Source organism: Zea mays, chromosome 4 (assembly GCF_902167145.1).
Source record: "Zea mays cultivar B73 chromosome 4, Zm-B73-REFERENCE-NAM-5.0, whole genome shotgun sequence".
NCBI classification, from domain to species: Eukaryota; Viridiplantae; Streptophyta; class Magnoliopsida; order Poales; family Poaceae; genus Zea; species Zea mays.
The window spans coordinates 203,222,552-203,243,049 of record NC_050099.1 but is presented as its reverse complement, the minus strand read 5'-3'; the positions used below and the strand labels follow the sequence as shown (position 1 = coordinate 203,243,049).

The window sequence follows — 20,498 nt, the reverse complement described above, 5'->3', positions numbered from 1 at the left end:
CATGATATTAACTAGAACAGTTGGAAATTTGTCAACCACATGCTACCAGTTCAAGACAGCAACTCGCTACCGGCCCAGTACGCCAGGCCCATTCGCCAGAAGAAGCCCAACCCGCGAGTGATAGGACTCAAATGGGTTTAGCTGTGGTCGAAGAAGAATACATATAGATTGTATGCTGTAAAGGAGGGTTTATGATAAAACCTGTAAGGCTGTAAACACTTATACCTGAAACTACCTATCGTCCTCTCACTCTTGATCTTGTTGTTCTTCATGTCCTTCCCTCTTTCCCACTATTGTTGTTAACAAATTGGTATCAGAGGTCGTAGATCCTGTTTTCTAGGAGTCGAAGGCAACGGCATTTGGAGAGTGGCAATGCAACCCCGTGTCGAGGCGTCGATGGACGAACTTCGCCAGGAGGTCAGTGTGCTTCGCAAGTCGTCAATGATAGTCGTCGATGGACGAATTTCTCCCACCCAGCGGCGGCGAGCATCTTCTCCAAACCCTCGTCGACCTCGGCTTCCCCGCATACCGGCATCGACAATGATAGCGCCATTGGGCACCACGATGACAAGCATTACTGGGAGTCTGCATTTGGGTATGTCTATACCCACTCGCATACCCCCGGTCACGAGTATGACACCTGAGCCACCTCCTAAAGCGCATATCTCTGATCCACATGCTAATATGAGTGATTTGCATGAGCGATCCTTCCCTCTTTTCGAGTAGTAGTCGGTTGTCAGGGCCGATCGGCTTTTGTTGCACCAGCCTGTTCTTTTTTTCAAAGATTTCCTCGTTCAGCATCGTGCATCCTTCTGCTTATTCAACGTTCGAATCTCCTTTTAAGCAAGATGATATTTGGCTTTGTTTGAAGCCCTTATCATGAGAAATTACCTAAATATTGATTTTATTAACATAGAGGTTTGGTGTTCATTAGTTAGCTTGGGATGAATCCCGAGTCGATTTTGTTTTAATGATCTCACCACTAGCCAAGAGTGGTTATTGCAATCTTTAAAGCCTTCAATTTATTGTAATTTTTTGTACATGTAGTTTATTTTTCAAGTTGTATATCGACGGTGACTGATTTTATCAACTGTTTTAAGTGCCTTTTTTTGTTTTTTTTAAATGTGTCCGTGTCCCTTTCCTCGCGCGGCAAAAGATTTGCGTTCTTCTCAGATGGGCTGGGCCTCAATAGGCAGAAAAAGGCCTCGGCGCAACGGCCCTTCCCGCGCGACTGCACTTGCACACGCGGCGGAGAAATGAAAGCGCCAGCGGCTAGTGGATAAGCTAAGCTCTCCCTCTCGCTGAGCCGGCTGTTGCTCTCCCCACAACCCCGCGCGCGGGGGAGCGATAAACCCTAGTCTTCGCCGTCGTCGCAGGAGGACCCGCGATGTCGCACTTCGGGAGGTCAGGCCCGCCGGACATCCGCGACACCTTCTCGCTCCTCGTCCTCAACATCAGCTTCCGTGAGGGAGATCTAACCCTAGCCCCTCCAGCCCCACCCACCCTCCCTACTCTCTCTCTCCCTCTCTCCCTAATCGCTTCCTTCTCGTATCCGTCTCCCCCCCGCTTCACAGGCACCACGGCCGACGACCTCTTCCCGCTCTTCGAGCGCTACGGCAAGGTCGTCGACGTCTTCATCCCGAGGGACCGGAGGTCAGGCGTCCGTTTCAATTTCCGGGCCGGTGGTTCGATGGCTGTTTCCTCAGGTTTTGTTCGTCGGTGGCTCGCAGGACCGGGGACTCGAGGGGTTTCGCGTTCGTGCGGTACAAGTACGCCGACGAGGCGCAGAAGGCTATAGATCGGCTCGATGGTGGGCTTCGCCTTATTTTTTTTGTAACCGTCTTTCCCCTGTGGGGATTTTGTGCTTCTATTCATAACTGCACCTGAATTTCGTTTGTTTTTTGGCAGGCCGTGATGTGGATGGGAGAAACATCATGGTGCAGTTTGCAAAGTACGGCCCCAATGCTGAGCCAATGTGAGTAGGCACCGCCTCTTCTACTCTCATGTTATGTTACTTGTGGTGTTTATGCGGTTAACATAACAACATATGTAACATGTTGCTTGTCTCATTTATTCTAAACCACTCTTGATTTGATGCAGCAATAATTATTTGCTAACAATAGGGAATGGTTAGTTTGATATGTCTTGGTAATTTTTTTTGTCTGTGCTCTTGTTGATGTTTGATGACTGGTTATCTGCTTTATGTTGCCCAAATACTGTTTGAGGTTAATCTTCTCACATGAGCATACCAATTTACTAGTTAATCCTTAATTCATTTAGTATCTGATAATTGTTGTTATTAAGTCCTGTTTCCTAAGCACTCTCCTAGTTACTTGTGCTAGTTAATTATAGTCATTAAAGACCTTGAGCAGCTCAACAGGTGTGTGCGGCTGCCAAGGCTCCTATCTGATTAGCTAAGCTCTAATGAGCTGTTATGTAATCAATGTGACTCATCTCATCTTTCTATATAATCAAGCAATGATGGCTGAGGTTAGCACCTGCGGCAAAACTACTCTGTTTACCTCTAACATTTGGTATCAGAGCTTAGGTTAGACACCTGAGAGACTCAAGGCCGACTCCTCTCTTCCCTACACATGTCGACCTCTGCTGAGCGCGCTGCCAGGCTCAAGGCCAAGGGAACCAGCGAAGGAGAGCTGGGCGACTTCCCCAGCCGGGCTGCACGCCTGAAGGCTGCAGAGGAAGCAGCGGCGCTGGCAGTCCAGGCAGCGAAGCAGGCAGCGGCTGCAGCAGAGGCAGCGGCAAGGACGGCGCAGGAGCTGCGGGCCGAAATCGCCGCCGAGAAGGGAGAAGATGAGGAGGACTGGGAGGAGGAAGAGGAAACAGAGAAGAACAGACGGATGAGGACTCCACCGCGAGATAGGAGGCGCTCGCAGTCACCACTGCGGGACCGAAGGCGCTGCCGTGGCGGCGCTCGCTACGAGTCGCCGCAAGGAAGGGTGGTGTACCGCGACTCCGGCAGCGGCACGTCGTGGCCAATGCTGGACAAGACGAACTACTACGAGTGGAGCCAGACCATGAAGCTGAGGATGCAGGCGCGCGATCTCTGGGACGCCATTGAAGGCGGTCCTGTCCAGTTTCGCGATGACAGACGCGCACTGGAGGTGATCGTCGGGGCTGTACCCAAGGAGATGGGTCTCCCACTGCTCGACAAGGCTACGGCGAAGGAGGCGTGGGACGCCATCGCTGCGACCCGCATCGGCGTGGACAGGGTCCGTCGAGCAACACTGCAGCGCCTACGCCGTGATTGGGAGAACATCAGCGTCAATCCTGGTGAGCAAGTGGATGACTTTGCTGTGCGGTTGTCAACTCTGCACCAGCAGCTTGTCATCCATGGCGATAGGGACATCACCGAGGAGCGCGTGGTGGAGAAATTCCTGCGCACGGTGCCGGCCAAGTACTCGCAGATCGTCGTCGCCATTGAGCAGTTCCTTGATTTTGAGGCACTGACTCTTGAGGAGGTGACTGGAAGGCTTAAGGCAGTGGACAATCGCGAAGAACAAATACTGACCGAGCCGGTGGCCATCAATGGCAAGCTGTTGTACACTGAGGAGCAGTGGAAAGCGCGATGCAGAAAGGAAAAGAAGGGAGACGATGCATGTGGCTCTGGTTTCAGGAACCAGCGTGGTGGCGGTGGACGCAACCGCGGTGGTGGACGAGGACGAGGCAGAGTAGGTGGACGTGGTGGCGGACGAGGAGACGGCAATGTTGCTGGCCATGTCGGCCCCAACACCTGCCTCAACTGCAACCAGGAAGGCCACTGGGCACGTGAGTGTCCGCAGCCGCGCCGTGAGGATGCAGAGCGCGGCGGTGGCGGTGGAAACCGTGCTGGCCGCGGCGGTGGCAACCGTGGTGGAGGTCGCGGCGGTGGAAATCAGGCTGGACAGCGTGGCGGGAACCAAGGAAGGCATGAGGCGCGCGTCCAGTACGCCGAATGTGAAGAAGATGGTGCTCTGTTTCTGGCACAGGGCTTTATCAGCCTAGAGCAGAGCACGCCGGCGCACAGCTACACGGCGCAGCACGTCGAGCTCTCTGAGCCACGTGCCTGTGCCTACCTTGGCGTGGATGAAGAAGATATGGACAGCGGTTGGTACCTAGACTCTGGCACAACACATCACATGACCGGGCGTCAAGAGTTCTTTGCTGATCTGAACACTGGCGTTCGAGGAACGGTCCGTTTCGGGGACGCGTCGAAGGTAGAGATCAAGGGCGTTGGGTCTATCATCTTCCAAGCCAAGACCGGTGAACAGAGGGTTCTTCATGGCGTCTACTACATTCCGGCGCTGAAGAACTCTATCCTAAGTCTGGGACAGCTTGATGAAGGAGGGTCCAAGGTTGTGATTGACCATGGCGTGCTTCGCATTTGGGACAAGAACCGGCGTCTGCTCGCCAAGGTACATAGAGGGAAGAACAGATTATATATTCTGCATCTTGAGGCTGCACAACCTATCTGTCTTGCGGCGCGCAAGGATGTTGAGGCGTGGCGATGGCATGAGCGTTTTGGCCATCTGCACTTCGACGCAATCCGACGACTCAGCAAGGAAGAGATGGCGCGCGGGATGCCGGTGGTCGACCATGTTGAGCAGGTGTGTGACACCTGCGTTACCACAAAGCAGAGGCGGCGCTCTTTTCCGGCCGCAGCAGCATATCGTGCCCAGAATCAACTCGAATTGGTGCACGGTGATCTGTGCGGCCCAGTCACGCCAGCAACACCGATGGGCAACCGCTACATCCTGCTGCTCGTCGATGATGCCACCCGTTTTATGTGGGTTGTGTTGCTGCCATCCAAGGACGCAGCGGCAGAAGCAATCAAGAAGATCAAGGCGGCAGCAGAGGTGGAAAGTGGGCGCAAGTTGAAGGTCCTGCGCACCGACAATGGCGGGGAATTCACCGCAGCGGAGTTCGCCACATACTGCGCCAATGAAGGTATTAAAAGGCATTTCAGTGCCCCTTATTCACCGCAACAGAATGGTGTGGTTGAGCGCAGGAATCAAACTGTGGTGGCCATGGCACGAGCTCTGCTCAAGCAACGCCAGATGCCTTCTCGGTTTTGGGGGGAGGCTGTGATGACGGCTGTGCATATTCTGAATCGATCTCCAACAAAGGCACTGAAGAATGTAACTCCGTATGAGGCATGGCATGGCCGCGCACCAACAGTTGGCCATTTCAAGGTATTTGGTTGCGTGGCTTATACCCGGCAGCTTACTCAGCTCCAGAAACTTGATGATCGCGGTAAGGCTGGAGTATTCATTGGCTATGCAGAAGGGGCCAAGGCATATCGTGTATTTGATCCAGTGTCCCAGCGCGTGCGAGTCAGCCGTGATGTGGTATTTGATGAAGGACGTGGCTGGGACTGGGCATCAGCGGCAGCAGGTACTTCAGAGGCAGCATGCAGCGATTTTGTTGTTGAGTTTCCATGGGCAGAAGAGTTTCCTGAAGCAGAAAGTTCAGTGTTACCCTCTCTTCAGCCACATCCTACATCACCTAGTCTCCCTTTGGTGAGTGCAGGAGAGTCTGCAGCAGAAACAGAGGAATCCGCAGTGGAGACAGAGGTGCCTGTGTCACCTAGAACACCTACACCAGCTCCAACAAGCCCGCAGATAGAGCATGTGACTCCTCTGGAGAATGATAGTGAAAGGGTGGATGCTTGTCATGATGGTGAAGAGCTTCGTTATAGGAAGGTCCATGATATTATTGGTAATCAGCCAACCCCTTTGCCGGCACAGAGGTTGTTTGCAGAACTAAACCTCACTCATGCCGGTGAGCCCACAAGCTATGAAGAGGCAAAAGATGATCCAGATTGGCAGGCAGCAATGAAGGAAGAGCTGAGCTCAGTTGAGCGGAATGGGACTTGGGAACTTGTTACTCCTAGTCCAGGTCATCGCCCAATTTCATTGAAGTGGGTGTTTAAACTGAAGAAGGATGAACATGGTGCTGTGATCAGGCACAAGGCAAGACTTGTGGCCCGTGGCTTTGTTCAGAAGGAAGGGATTGACTATGAAGATGCCTTTGCACCAGTTGCAAGAATGGAATCAGTACGTGTTTTACTTGCTCTAGCAGCACAAGAAGGTTGGACAGTACATCACATGGATGTGAAGTCTGCATTTCTGAATGGAGAACTCAAGGAAGAGGTTTATGTTACTCAGCCACCAGGTTTTGAAGTATCAGGAGAAGAGAAGAAAGTGTACAGGTTACACAAGGCATTGTATGGCCTAAGACAGGCTCCTCGGGCGTGGAATGCCAAACTTGATTTGACTCTCAAACAGATGGGTTTTGAGCAGAATGTATATGAGGCTGCCATGTACAGGAAAGGTTCAGGTGATTCTTTGCTGATAATTGGAGTCTATGTTGATGATTTGATCATCACTGGAGTCAATCAGCAGAAGATTGAAACTTTCAAGGCAAAAATGAAGCAGACATTCGAAATGAGTGATTTGGGTCTGTTGTCTTTCTATCTTGGGGTTGAGGTAAGACAATCAGAGGGAAGCATTACTCTGAAACAGACTCATTATGCTAAGAAGATACTTGAGCTCGGTGGTATGGCAGACTGTAATCCAGCTACCACCCCCATGGAAGAAAGGTTGAAACTGAGCAAGGAAAGTACAGAAAAGGAGGTAAATCCAACTCAGTATAGAAGACTAGTTGGTAGTCTGAGATATCTAGTGCACACAAGGCCAGATTTGGCTTTTGCTGTAGGGTATGTTAGCAGATTTCTGGAGAAGCCAACAGCTGAACATCTTCAGGCTGTAAAAAGGATCTTGAGATATGTGACTGGTACTCTAGATCATGGGCTATGCTATACTAGAATGACAGGCAAGGCAAGATTTGTGGGTTATAGTGACTCAGACTTGGCTGGAGATATTGATACAAGTAGAAGCACTACTGGATGTTTGTTTTTCCTTGGAAACAGTCTGGTCAGCTGGCAATCTATCAAGCAGAGAGTTGTTGCATTGTCAAGCTGTGAGGCTGAATATGTGGCAATGACAACAGCTGCAACCCAAGCCTTGTGGTTGTCAAGGTTGTTTGCAGAATTACTGGGAAGAGAAGTTGAGGTGGTGGAACTTAGAGTAGACAATAAATCTGCTCTAGCTTTGGCAAAGAATCCTGTTTTCCATGACAGGAGCAAACATATTAGAATCAAGCATCACTTCATCAGGGACTGTGTGGAAGAAGGTAGCATCAAAACAGAATTTATTCCCACTGCAGATCAGCTTGCTGATATACTGACCAAAGCTTTGGGCAAGACCAAGTTGGAAGATATGAGAAGCAGAATTGGGATCAAGGAGATCAAGATCAGTTGAAACAGGCCTTAGGGGGAGATCTGATAATGTGAATGAACATTTTGGAGTTTCTTTGTTCCTAGTTCCTAAAATGAGACTCTAGAGTCTAGAAACAAAATCAACAAAGCTCTTGTCATTCTCTGTATATTTTTTGGATACTGATACAGGAAATAGGTTGAGAGTCTAATAATATGTATGAACAGCTGAGCTTTGTATTTTTCTAGCTTTAAGATATATACCTTATTTTTCTTATGGTAAAGTTCCAGTACCCATACAATACTCATTGTGTACAACTAGTCTGCCGTATGCATTGAGGAGGTAGCTTCTGTAAAACAGTTTGTTGAGTTAAACGTATACAACTCAGAAGACAACATTTTTACTCAAACTCATGTACTAGGCTCTGTTACAGAATGTGTTTTTTTTCTCCTTGTATTTATTTATCTCCTGCTTTGCTGTTGTTTCCTTTCTGTAGCCGCAAAGGAAGGGTTAAAGAGGGGGTTGAGAAATCACAAGACAGATCAAGAAGCCGCAGTCCAAGGCCAAGGTGAAGACTTTAGTTCCTTTTACATTATCTCCAGAATTACTAAATGTGTTATATGGTGTCCTCCCCCTGCTTGGGTAATTATCCCTCCCTTCAGGCCTCCGTTGTAGTAATTCACGTCTTTCTCTGGAACTAAGTACTTATATGGATACTGACTTTGCTTTGTTACAGAGAAGCAAAATGTCGGTATTAACATTGTTTTCACCTTATTTGCAGAGAAGCATTGTTTTTAATATACAACAAAAACAACAAAGCTTTTTATCCCAAGCAAGTTGGGGTAGTCTAGAGTTAAAAACCCAATAGAATCCACAAGTCATGGTTCAGGCACATGAATAGCTGTTTCCCATGCACTCCTAATCTCCTATATCAATTTAGTTGATCCTTAACCGCCTTCGTTTTGATTTAATAGATCAGCAGTCTAGGCAACTTATAGTGTGTGCATTGTTTTAACTAGGCACAGAGATAGAGATCATAGAAGCCAAAGTCGCAGCAGGAGCAGAGAAAGGCATGTCCGTGATAGAGACAGGGGCTATCGTCGTCGGAGCAGAAGTAGAAGCCGAAGTCTTAGTTCAAGCCCTGACAACAGAAGTCATCATAGAGCAAGAGATGATGATAAGCGCAAGAGCATGAGTAAGAGCAGGAGCAGGAGCAGGAGCACAAGTAGAAGCCGCTCATACTATAGGTGCCTCAATACCAATATGCAGTTCCACCATTTGGTTACTCTTTACATGTTCCGAAATTCTAATTTGATTTCTTCCAACAGTGCTTCACCTGCCCGGCACAGTGCTAGCCCTCGCAAGAGCCCACCGCCACAGAGGAGCCCCACTCCTGCAAAGCATGCCAATGGAAAAGTAGCACCTCTGTCACGCTGTGTTTCTCCATTACCGAAGCGTGCAACCTCCCGCAGCCCAGGCAGTGATGGCAAGGTTAGATTGATGTCTAACTGCTTGCTATGTAGTTTGTTGCCCATGCATTTGTTTATGTAGCTTACTCTTGAAGGCAATTCACGTCAGGAGTAAAGCTTGCTGATTTGGTGATGCCTAGAAAACAGCCTTCTCACGGAGTCACGGGATTGCAGAACCTTGAGAAGGTTGATTGAGCACAATGGAAGTAGCAGTCTGCAATCAACCGCGATCCAAGGTTGCTAGTTCTTTTAATGGCTTATAGAATTGTGTTTTCCAGTTGTCAAAAATATGCTGCTGGTTTGTATTTTTGGCATATACTGTGTTTTTATACCCTTGCACTGCATCATCTACTTTATATATGCATCAGTTTCTCGAAACCATCATATTAATTTGTTAAAACATTTGTGCATATTCTAGTTATCTGTTCGTGAGATGGGTTGCTGTTTACTGGTAGAACGGTATTGCACGGGACCAACTATGGTGGATGATGTCTTGCTGTCATTGGTGTTGATATGGCAATGGTGCAGCTGATGTGACGATGCAGATGCCGATGCTGCTGACAGTGACCATCTTGTTTGCACAATGATCCCTTACAAGTTATGTTGGTTCTTATCCCCCCTTCTCGCAGATGCTTTTGCATCAGTGCTAGTTGGAACATGGTGTTGAGGGGTTAATTATGACGGGCATGGGTCCTGTTTATCATGTGGTGGTGTTGAGTGACTCCTTTTGCTATCTGTGGCCCTAGCTTTATTCATTATTTGAAGCAACCATTAATAAAATCCATGAACTCAATTATTAATTTGTTAGCCGAAACGCTATATACAGGTGACGTTGTAGTCGTAAGCATGTAGCAATGTATTGACTTTTTGGTGATTGAATTGATAGTTTTTTGAAACAATCGATTGAATTGAATGTCGCTTGAACTCCAAGAGACTGTTTCCACTGAAGTTGTTTACTTTTTGGTGGCACACGAGAGTTTAGCAAACAAACCTTGCAAACGTTTCATGGACTGGGCGTGCCACCAATGAGTAAAGAGAACGCAAAAAACAGCAGTCACGCTGACTCAGCTCCACCAATGAGTAAAGAGAACGCAAAAAACAGCAGTCACGCTGACTCAGCTGAGAACAATCGTAACTACAATATAGGAGGGTTGAGCGAAAAAAACAAAGAACAAAGCAAGCTACAAAGAGCTAGGCATAATTGTTACATGCTCCCTCCCTTCCAATTTATAATTTGTTTGATTAAGTTTGAATGACTCATCTTATTCAAAAAGTTTTACAATTATTATCAATTATGCCCCTTAGTTAATTTTTGAACTAAAACTACAGTGTAAGTATGGTTGAGCAAAAAAGGACGAACAAAACAAGCTACAAAGAGCTAGACATAATTGTTACATGCTACTTCTGTTCTAATTTATAATTCGATTGATTGGCTCGTCTTATTAAAAAAGTTTTACAATTATTATCAATTTTTACTGTGGTATTATCTCCGTTCTCGAATATTTATGCATTTATCGTTCGCTAGTTAATTTTTGAAACTAAAATATGACAAAAAAAAAAGAACGGAGATGTATTAGCTAGCGTATAATATATTTTAAGTGAAATTTCTATTTTTTCGAAAAAAAATAAATAAGACAAGCTAATCAAACTTGGTAAAAAAAAGTCAAAAAATTTATAAATTGGAATAGAGGGGGTATTATATTATAGCACACCATGAAGATCTACCAAACCACAGGAACTGACTGACCTCAGCAATTGCATACTACATCTGTTTCATTTGTTCAACTGACAACTGCCTTTGATGCGTGTGTCCAAATCATATGAATGAGTGAACGTGAACATGGTCTAAGATCCGAACTACTCAGGTACTCCATTTCGATGAGTAATTTTTCTCAACCTCATCAGAGATGGCTTTCAGTGGTTCTCGCTTCCGCCTTGAGCTCAGCCTCACCCTCAAAAGCAACGAGTTGGCCATCACACCGACCGAACTAAAACCCATCAGAGCTCCAGCTATTGATGGTGTCAGTATCGTCCCCGTAGCTGGAAGCAATGCTCCAGCAGCAATGGGTAGTCCAACCTGCAGAGTAACTTGAGTATATGAGAACGTGCAGGGCGGAGGTCAGAGCAGGCAGTATATACTTCTAAACCTCAGTTGATAAATAAGAAGTACATGTACATGTCAGAATAAACATGAAATTCAAATCTAAGAGCATTTTGGTCATGAACTGATGACATGGTTAACAGCCTATACCACAAGTCCACAATCAATATACAGCAAACATTGCACAATTTTTACATAATCCATCGGCTCTCTTTTTTAAGACGCTTCATAATATTTACTCCATCTGTCCCATAAAACACTACCATTCTCGCTTCCCGTGAACTCAAAACATGTTTACTTCAACCATACATATATAAGAAAATTTTAATATTTATGACACATAATTATTACCATTAGATAGATCGTTAAATATATTTTTATAATAAACTTATTTGGAGATACAAATATTGGTAATATCTTCTACAAACCCAGTCAAACTTTTTATGGAATGGAGGGAGTACAGTAATACCTCCAAAATGCTTTGCTCAGCAAGTACAACAAATTACCATTTAAAATATAATCTGTTGGATTAAAAAAGAAACCATGCCAAAGAGAAAAGATAGAACCATACAATGTTATACAGGAAAGCCCACCAAAGATTTTGCTTCACCGTCTTCATGGTCTCTTTACTCAACTCTAAAGCATCGATAAGCTGCATCGAAGGGACATATTTTTAAGAATCATAGTGGTAGGGGACTAGGGGGAAAGGGAATCTATTGAGTTATACAGCAACGTCAGGTATGTAAAGAAATGACCGCAATGTTTTACACTTGATTGATACAAAAAAATTCCAAACTGCAGTGAAAGAAATTACCTGGGATAACCTGTTGCCCATAAGTACAACTGAAGATACATCACTAGCTGCCCCAACACCTCCACCCATTGCGATTCCAACATCAGCTGAAGCTAGTGCTGCGGCATCATTAATGCCGTCACCAACCATGGCGACTACCTTGTGCTCTTTCTGGAGTTCAGATATGAACTTCTTTTTCTCATGTGGTTTAACTTCAGCAAGAACCTAAGACATTTTCCCACATTCATAGATAAGCGGATTAGCGGACCATACTGAAATGGCAATATTTTTTCTTGAATACACAGTTGAGCTGCGTATCATTATATTTAGAAGGAAAAAAAAGTCGACCTGCGGACCGCCCCCACGGTATTATGTTAAGAACCCCTGCCCCACCCATACACAGCGGCATTGTAGCACCATGTGAGATGAGAACGACCGCGACCGGGGCCGAGTCTTAGAACTGTGATTTGGCGTGGGACAAACGAGGTGATTTTTTTTAACCACAACCTGAAAATTCGCTCCCACAGGGAGTCGAACCCAGGACCTGAGGAGTGCTACTCAAACCATCTACCAACTCGGCTAGAGGCCCTTTCGCTTATATTTAGAAGAAGAAATGGCAATAAAAAGTCATGCTCACAAAGTCAATCTAAATGAAAGAAACCGAAACAGTTTTTCCTTGTGCTGCCTTTTGTGCTTCAGTTGGTTCTAATCTGATCATCTGATAGATATTTTGTTTGTTAGTTTATGAACCTGCTACCACCTACTTTCTTTTTTTATAAACGAATGCACTTCACAAACAGAACATTTTTCAAGTGGATGATGATGATGACTTACAATAGCATTTAAATGATTTCACATATTTATCCTTTCCTTTGCCAAATTTGTCTTCCTAAGTCACCCCCTTCTTAGCAAAGAGTAGGGCACGGTTTAACCTGGTACAGCCTTCAGCACTAAATTGTTCGGATCATGAAATTGACATCATAAGAATGTACTTTTATATACGAACCTTTTTCCCAAAATGTATGATCTGCTTCCAAAGCACATGGCTCTAGATGTATATGTCAATCTCTAAACAGATTACAGATGTATCTTATATGATAAGATTAATCGTAGGAAGTACCACGAGACATGAGTGGGTATATAGAAAAGGAATCCAAATATCCAAAACCACTCATGTTATGATCTTCTACAACCTACAATTCTTAGACAAATTCTTGGTCATTTAAAGAATTTGAAGCTTGGAGTGCATGCACGCCCTATAAAAATAAAGGGAGGGAATACATGACATGGCAACTTGATGACAAATGACTTCATGATTTTCTGGTAATTCAAAACAATAGCCACAGAAATTTCTGCAGTGTTTCTGAAACTAATAGAACCATTATCTGCGGTGCATCTCCAAGATCACTACACGTCATGTAATTGGTGCAGCTAACAGCAACAGAGACAGCAATCAACCCATAACATGTTCATTCTGGCTACTTTAGTGCCAAATGTTAGAGTACCTGTTAGGATTTTGGGGTTAGCCCCTTGTAATTACAGTCTCACCCCTATGTAATGGGCTAGGCCCAACTAACTTGGTCTATTAATACAACACCCAACCCTGAGTTAGGATTAGGGTTTCCCACACCAAACACTAGAGAACTAAGTCAATTTACTATAGAAAACTGGGAAAGATTCAAGAACAAAACACAACAAGATTCGGTTGATATTACCTTGTCTGCCTGGATACCGACAACTGAAGCCACATTCATAGCAGCACTTTCCTTGTCCCCAGATAACATATATACACTAATTCCTTGTTTAGATAGTGTCTCGATAACTTGACGAGAATCTCCCCTGAGCTTATCCTCAAAACAAATAAGACCAGCCAGAGCACCATTCACTGCTACATATGCAACAGACTGGCCAAAATGCTCTGCTTCTGGGAAGGGGTTGTGAATGACCCCATGCCTGAAATATTATAATTTTACTAGCAAACAGGCTCAACATACACTTTTACAAGACAGTGCAGGGAGAAAACTTTAAAACAGATAGCATTTACATAAGGTATACCAGGAACAAGAGACGATTAGAAGTGTCTCATGTTGTTAGTGAATTTAGCATAGGGCATAGCTGTAGAACAAAAAACTCATATGTACCTTCTAATCCAATCTAATGTTCCAACAGAAACCTGCTTCTCACCAATGGTAGCCACAGCACCAGATCCTGGTTCTTCCATGAAGGATCCATCATTTGCCTGTGACAACACACAATAAGTAAAAGGCAAACAACCAGAAAGGTAAGATTTGTAACAAGTGAAATAGTGTGAAAAGATAAAATTGTAAAATATGTCATCCCATTCCATAATAAGGTGCCAAAAAAGTTTGAAATAAGTCTGGAGCAAGTATGAGAAACATTTTATTATTGATTATAAGATTGCGGTTCAGCAGACATGATTAGAACTCAAGTGAAGAAAACATTTATCTTAAAACAGTTTTTTGTAACTTGCAGAATACCCACTTACTTCATACTAAGGTCATTCTAAGCTCACATTTATTGCACACTTCTGCTATGATTACCTTCATAATGACGCAGTTGGCAGCCCCTGCAGCTTCCATGATGGCTTTTCCAAGCGGGTGGTTTGTATTTGATTCCACTCCAGCAGCAAAACTCAGAATGTCAGCCTCTGCCCACTGGTTGGCCCCCAAATCCCTGATGACGGAAATATGGTTTGTCAACAAGAAAGTCTTAGAAATAATTTTCACTTTGACATCTATTAACCTTAGGTTAACAGAGAATAATCCATGATAAATATAGAACATTTTCAATGGAAATACATTGGAAACTGCATCCAGTCCAAAGTAGAACATTTTCACTTTGACATCTATTCACAGGCAAGTTGTCCACAAAGATGTTCAATCAGATGTGAAGTCCAAAGTAGGTATATCAGAATTCAAACCTAGTGTAATACAGTACAACATATAAAACCGGAGTACATAAGAGACTCAACTTTGTATTCGCATCGCCCATGCCTCTAGAAGGTATTACTTTAGTTATCACAGGTCTACCAATTGTTAAAGTTCCAGTCTTGTCAAACACAACGGCATCAACATCAGAGAACTTCTCCAAAACATCCCCACCACGTAAAAGAAGTCCTCTTGTTGCACCTAATGAAGTGCCAACCTGACAAAATGACACCTAAATAAATATTGATGTGATGTATATTTCAATAGAAAAATTGAATTTCTAATATCATTTGTTTCCTACCAGTACAGCAGTGGGAGTGGCAAGCCCAAGAGCACAAGGACAAGCAATTACCTGCAAATGCAGATCAATATTACTAGCCTTTGAGAAGGCATAGTCACGGCACAGATTTAGATACCAGAATGAATAACACAGGGATGTCATTTTTCTTTCTACAGAGAAAATGGGCACTGAAGTCCAACATAAATCAATTTAACATAAACAAATATCAACACTGGGAATTTTGCATATTTATGTGTGGCTCCTCAAAGCAACACCCATGCAACTAAATATTGTTGACAAACATGAATGTCAAAGCATGTTTCATCAAACCATACACTTATGTTTTTAATAATATAAGAAACATTTCTAATTTTGAAAGCTGAAATGAATCATGCAAGTTATTAGTTTCAGAGCAATAGCTGCAGTTGAAATGAGAACATACTTCTGGTCAACCAAACCTCGTTTTCAGAAAGATTGCACATTTTCATATACTAGCCGCCTAGTTTTAGAAACTAGAAATTTCATTCATTCAAAGTAAAATAGCCAGAGCAAAGGTACTAATACATATCTTCCTTGTATCATACCAGAACACTGCAAGAAAGTTGTAATGCCAAAGACATTGCACCTCCATGTTGGATAGCAGCAGGTACAAGTTGAGAACCCAAAATACTCCAGAACATGTAAGTAGCAGCAGAAAGTGCCATGACTCCATATGTAAAGTTCCCTGCAACCTGTGTTAACAATAAAATTGACACTGAAACATAGAGTAAAACTATTACTAATTTAGGCCACAACAATGATGTGACAAAGAAAGGATCTCTAAGACTGTTACTAAACCCATCCAGAAACACCACCAAAGCAGCCATGATCCATCGACCATCGGTGATGCCCAAAAAACAGTACATAATCAAATAAATTCCACAAGCACCAACATATGGAAGTAGTACTAAAACAATAACAGAACCAATATTTCCACTAACGGGAAATTAACATAACATGGAATGCACTGAGTGCTTGAAGAGAGGAAGAAGATTTTAAATATTAACCATACCAAAGGGTAAAAAACAATTAGATGAAGTAACCAATCACCCATATTCACTTGGTCTATCAAAAATCTCTACAGAAGTAAAAAAGCTCTGCAGAACCCATGGATTGATGTTGACCATGATAAATGTACTATTCCAATCCCACGGAGATGGTTGAGATGGTTGCAGGATAAAGGTGTAATGATTTGAACATCATACCTCTAAACTTTCATAAGAGTAGGAATCAGTTCACATATTATACCTTGTCAGCCAATCGTTGAACAGGGGCCGCCCTTGTCTGGGCTTCTTCAACTAAGTGAAGTATGTCAGACATGACAGTCTCACCACCAGGTCTTCTAACTTCAACAGTGAGTTTACCATTCAAGTTAATACTTCCTGCTGATACTTCTGCCTAACGAAGGAGGGGAATCATCAACATTTAGCACAATGCGATGCTAGACTGGGATATTAATTGAATTCAGCAAGCCAGATAACATTTGTTCGTACCCCTGTTATCTTTGTTACAGGCATAGGTTCACCTGTCAAACTTGATTCATCAACTGTACTCCTTCCAGCTTTCACAATACCGTCTGCTGGGATGTGATCCTGTATGGTGAATTAAAATAAGCAACAAAAAGATCATATCAATAAGGCCAGCATAAGCATCATACCATTCATACAACATTTTATCATATGAGCGAATTTTTATATGTGAATATGTAACTGCTACCACAGTACGCACGCACTGTTTAGTATGCAAGTAAAAGTAGTGAAAGCAATATGCACCAAGAAAAAGAAACTAGAAAACCATATGCAGCATGGAAAAAGAAACGATCACCCATCTTTGTGCAAGCTTCACAGCCTGTACTCACCCCAGGTAGCACAACAACATAGTCCCCAACAGCTAGAGTATCACATGGGACTTCAATCAATGATGATTTCTCAGCATCATTATCCACCATTAGGCGTGCTTTAGATGGAAGAATACTAAGCAGTCCAGTCATATCACTGGTAGCTTTAAGTTTTGCCCTCTGCTCCAGATTCTTCCCTAGAAGAACAAAAGCTATCAACATAACTGGTTCCTCAAAAAATGTCTTCCACCCCTGCAGGTAAATGGAACGATATAAGCAAGCTACTGACATATTAAGGCGATATGCCATGATGCAAATTAACGGAACATATTATAGAGCTAGAGGGTAACTAAAGGAGTTTAAACGATGAAACTGGCCAACAATATCTGCAAAGCATGCAACAAACCAAAAAAAATCTTTTGGAAAAATAGAGTAGGAGCTACCAGCTTCGGAATGAAGGCTGCAATTGAGCTGACTGCAAAGGATGACAAAGCACCTAAACCAACCAGCGTATTCATGTTCGGAGACCCCTTCAACAGACTCTTTAGGCCATCAAGTATTAGTCTTCGACCAGGACCGACAAATGTAAATATTGACAGAGACAAATGAAATCCAGTGGAATGAATGACGTGCATCAGTGGCATATTAACTCCAAAAAGGTGAGAAATGTGTCCCACAAGGCAAACCGCACATAATGCCCATGATACAGCAAGTTCTCTACCTAGAAGAATAATCAGGGCATCATGTCAGCAATTAAGTTAACACTCTGTATAATAAAAAATGGGAGTTTGCAAACATACCAATGGGCCAAACCCCAGTTTTCTGTTTTTGCACTGCTGGATGTCTCAATGGCAGCTGGCACCAGGGCCCGCTTGTCATTGAGACATGCCATGGTAAAATAGCAAACAGGGGTAACGACTAGTGAACAGTGGCATGTTTGCAAATTTTCCTTTTAAAAACATCATGGATTGGGAGAAGCTTGTAAGCTGATGGTTACTTGTGTCAACAAAAAAAAAATTACCACTTTGTTTCAGCTGTTCAAGTTTGTCTTGCATCTTTCTTTCGAAAACTGTTTGTGAACCAACCTTTGAAGAATCTGCAGATCAAATAGACATTTGCATGAGCATGAGGACTGAACATACAAGCAGCAGCAAAATTTTGGAGGGGGTTTCATATTTGACAGAAGGGGAAAGTGGATATTATATATTTGCAACATGTTGTCTGTGCTCAAGTGTACCATGTGAGCAAAGAAGACTTTGCATTCATTTATCTCAACTCTCAAGACAAGATTGACTGATAAGCAACATGAATTCTAAAGCACTGCTTCATCTTTCCATTTAAAATATCCAGAAGAACATCCAGTTGGTTAAGAGATTTAACTATTTGAGTTATGGTCGTCGACATTTTCTATTGAAAAGAAAAGGTATTATTTTAGTTCTTTATTTTTTTTGAAACAAAATGGAGCTCTGCCTTTCAATTAAGATAGGAAAAGAGCGTAAGTACAGGTTAAAAATTACAGTGCACCCAGGGACACGAGGGAGCAGTGTTAAAAAAACATCCATTATTTTAGCTCTTTATTCGAAGTTCCAAACTAACAATGTATCCATTATTCAACTGCCCCATCACTCCCAACTAAAATGTGCAAGTTTAGCCCTTTGACAGTACTTGAGCAATTATTGCAGCGTTTACCTCGAAGATTGGATTTATAGCCACATGTCGTCAACTGATTGGCAAGCTTCTCACCCAGCTGCTCCTTCCAATCCTGAACAACACTATCCTCGGGCACTGCCCAGACGACTGCCATCTCAGTGGCAAGGTTAACAGTTGCTGACCGTACCTGGGGCTGAAAAATCCAAGCACATACAGAGTTACAAACACTACTAGAAACAGTAGAGAGCTAACAAGCACTTTGGCCAAAAGCTCTACATCTAAGGCATGCTGATCTAACTTAGCTTACCTCACTCTCCAGAATACGTTTCACGCTTGCTGCGCATCCACCACACGACATTCCCTGCAACGAAGCTAATCAAGTGGCTAATACAGCTACAGATTACAAGGTGGTCAGAAACTGTAGCATGTAAGGACAAACATGCATGCAAATGATAACTTATAGGGTTTTTTTTCCCAGAACAAACACTAGTTGGTTGGAGGTTCTAGTGATTGTCCCAGAAACGATGCTGTTTAGATGGGTTGTTGACACAAGAGATAATCCAGCAGGTTCTACCACCAGTAGCATTAGTGGTTTGTTTGCTGATTCATGATTGTATGAGAATGTTTGTTATGTTATGGCAATCCGAATTCTAAATATGAAAAAACTGTTACAAGTGGGTAAAGTAACAATCCGTGTAGCCAAGTATTCAAAAAGTTGTAAAAAGATCCTTCTATGCCACACATGATATGGTATTTTGTTTAAGAGCGGAAGGTGGTCAGTGTCTACTCGTCGTACTACAGCTACAGGAATAGCCATACCCCAACGTCAAGGACGATGACATCGGCTCCCTGCGCTGCCGCTTCCTCCACCACACCCGCTCCCTGGGAAGCGCGCGGGCGCTTCCAGCCGTCGCCACCACCACCGCCGTCACCATCACCGTTCCCCCGACCGCCTCCGCCGCGGGGCGGACCACCCGAGGCGAGAGGCGAGGCAGAAGAGACACTCGCGAACCACCGCCGAGGCGCCGCGGGGGGTCCGGGGCCGCGGAGCGCGAGCCGCGCGAGCGAGATGAGGAGGTCGCCCGGCACGGAGGACGAGGAGGGGGCAGACGCGCGGGCGGCGAAGAGGGAGCGGCGGCGGTGCGGGGCGAGGAGGAGGAAGGGCTTGGTGCGGGAGGAGGCGAAGGCCTTGGAGAGCGCAAGGACGGGCGTGGTCGGGTCCATCGTCGTGGAGGGGAAGGGAGGAGGCGGCTGGGCCTAGCTAGCGGTGGCGGCGGCTGTAGCGTGTAGCGGTCGGAGCATTGGCGTTGCTCGCGGCGGGGATGAGTTGCGTCCTAAGTCCTGACTGTTGCCGAGGTAGGCGGCGACGGCAGAGTGGTCTGGTGACTGACTGGTGTAGTGGTGCCGCCGTGGGCCGAGGGGGGGTGGATTGGGTTGGTGCGTGCACTGCAGTTCTGCTGCCCAACGGGAACGTCAGCTGTCGTAGCCAGTGCTGGGAACATGGGAAAGACTTTTCGATCTAGCACGAGCATGACTCGAAAATAAGAGCCTAAAATATGACCCGATATGAAATAATATGGTTTGAACTAGCATGATCCGAAGCCGGGTCTGAGCCAGACCTCAAATTTCAGCCCGTCGAGACCCCGGCACGACCCGCATAGATGGGTCGAGCTTAGTCTGACACGGCCCAATTAAGCCTAATATGTTTAATTTTTTTAATTTAGTAAGGTATCGACTTTATATTATTGTTATATTTGGAGTTTGTGTGGTTAAATGATGCTAGAATTGTTTAATATCTTTAATTTAGTAAGTTATAACTTTACATGGCTGTAATATTCTGATTTTATGTGGTCAAATATACGGGTCGGGCTTGGGTCGGCACCGGCACGATGAAGGCACGACGTGGTTTAGGACGGGCTGGACCACTTTTTTTACACTTCGGGCTGGCACGACACGACCCAAAAGTTTTTTGGACTTTTCTGGCCCAAACCCGTTTGGCACGAAGCACGATGGGCTTGGACCGGACTAGCCCAGCCCAATTCCCAGCCCTAGTCGTAGCGCTAAGTGCCACTGAACGTGTCTTATTTCAAACCATTTATTTAAAATT

The 20,498-nt window shown here is 44.5% G+C and overlaps 2 protein-coding genes across 21 annotated transcripts; one reads left to right on the top strand and one right to left on the bottom strand.

Annotated features, from left to right (window-relative positions):
- The first annotated feature begins 702 nt into the window (after nucleotides 1–702).
- On the top strand, nucleotides 703–9,622 carry LOC100272438 (uncharacterized). Of its 20 annotated transcripts, none has more exons than XR_004857528.1 (9): nucleotides 703–1,463; nucleotides 1,575–1,653; nucleotides 1,731–1,810; nucleotides 1,909–1,975; nucleotides 7,771–7,842; nucleotides 8,300–8,521; nucleotides 8,603–8,765; nucleotides 8,853–8,979; nucleotides 9,162–9,622. XR_004857528.1 is itself a non-coding variant. In XM_035966733.1 (9 exons), exons 1-8 carry the CDS (start codon nucleotides 1,388–1,390, stop codon nucleotides 8,936–8,938), a joined length of 813 nt encoding a protein of 270 aa, XP_035822626.1. In that variant the 5' UTR covers nucleotides 703–1,387; the 3' UTR covers nucleotides 8,939–8,979; nucleotides 9,162–9,622. The 20 variants fall into 20 exon arrangements, 10 of the variants coding, with proteins under 10 accessions (XP_035822626.1, XP_035822628.1, XP_035822627.1 ...); XR_004857526.1 differs by having other exon boundaries at nucleotides 8,839–8,979; nucleotides 9,199–9,622; XR_004857527.1 differs by having other exon boundaries at nucleotides 8,294–8,521; nucleotides 9,199–9,622.
- A 797-nt stretch (nucleotides 9,623–10,419) lies between these two features.
- On the bottom strand, nucleotides 10,420–19,659 carry LOC100381708 (uncharacterized). The gene is made up of 17 exons (NM_001361524.1): nucleotides 19,211–19,659; nucleotides 18,699–18,752; nucleotides 18,431–18,584; nucleotides 17,763–17,837; nucleotides 17,185–17,462; nucleotides 16,763–16,993; nucleotides 16,398–16,496; nucleotides 16,153–16,302; nucleotides 15,450–15,596; nucleotides 14,887–14,937; nucleotides 14,630–14,802; nucleotides 14,199–14,331; nucleotides 13,779–13,876; nucleotides 13,353–13,590; nucleotides 11,659–11,862; nucleotides 11,416–11,496; nucleotides 10,420–10,820 (listed from the first exon to the last, which is right to left on the bottom strand). Exons 1-17 carry the CDS (start codon nucleotides 19,613–19,615, stop codon nucleotides 10,605–10,607), a joined length of 2,787 nt encoding a protein of 928 aa, NP_001348453.1. The 5' UTR covers nucleotides 19,616–19,659; the 3' UTR covers nucleotides 10,420–10,604.
- Nucleotides 19,660–20,498: the final 839 nt, after the last annotated feature.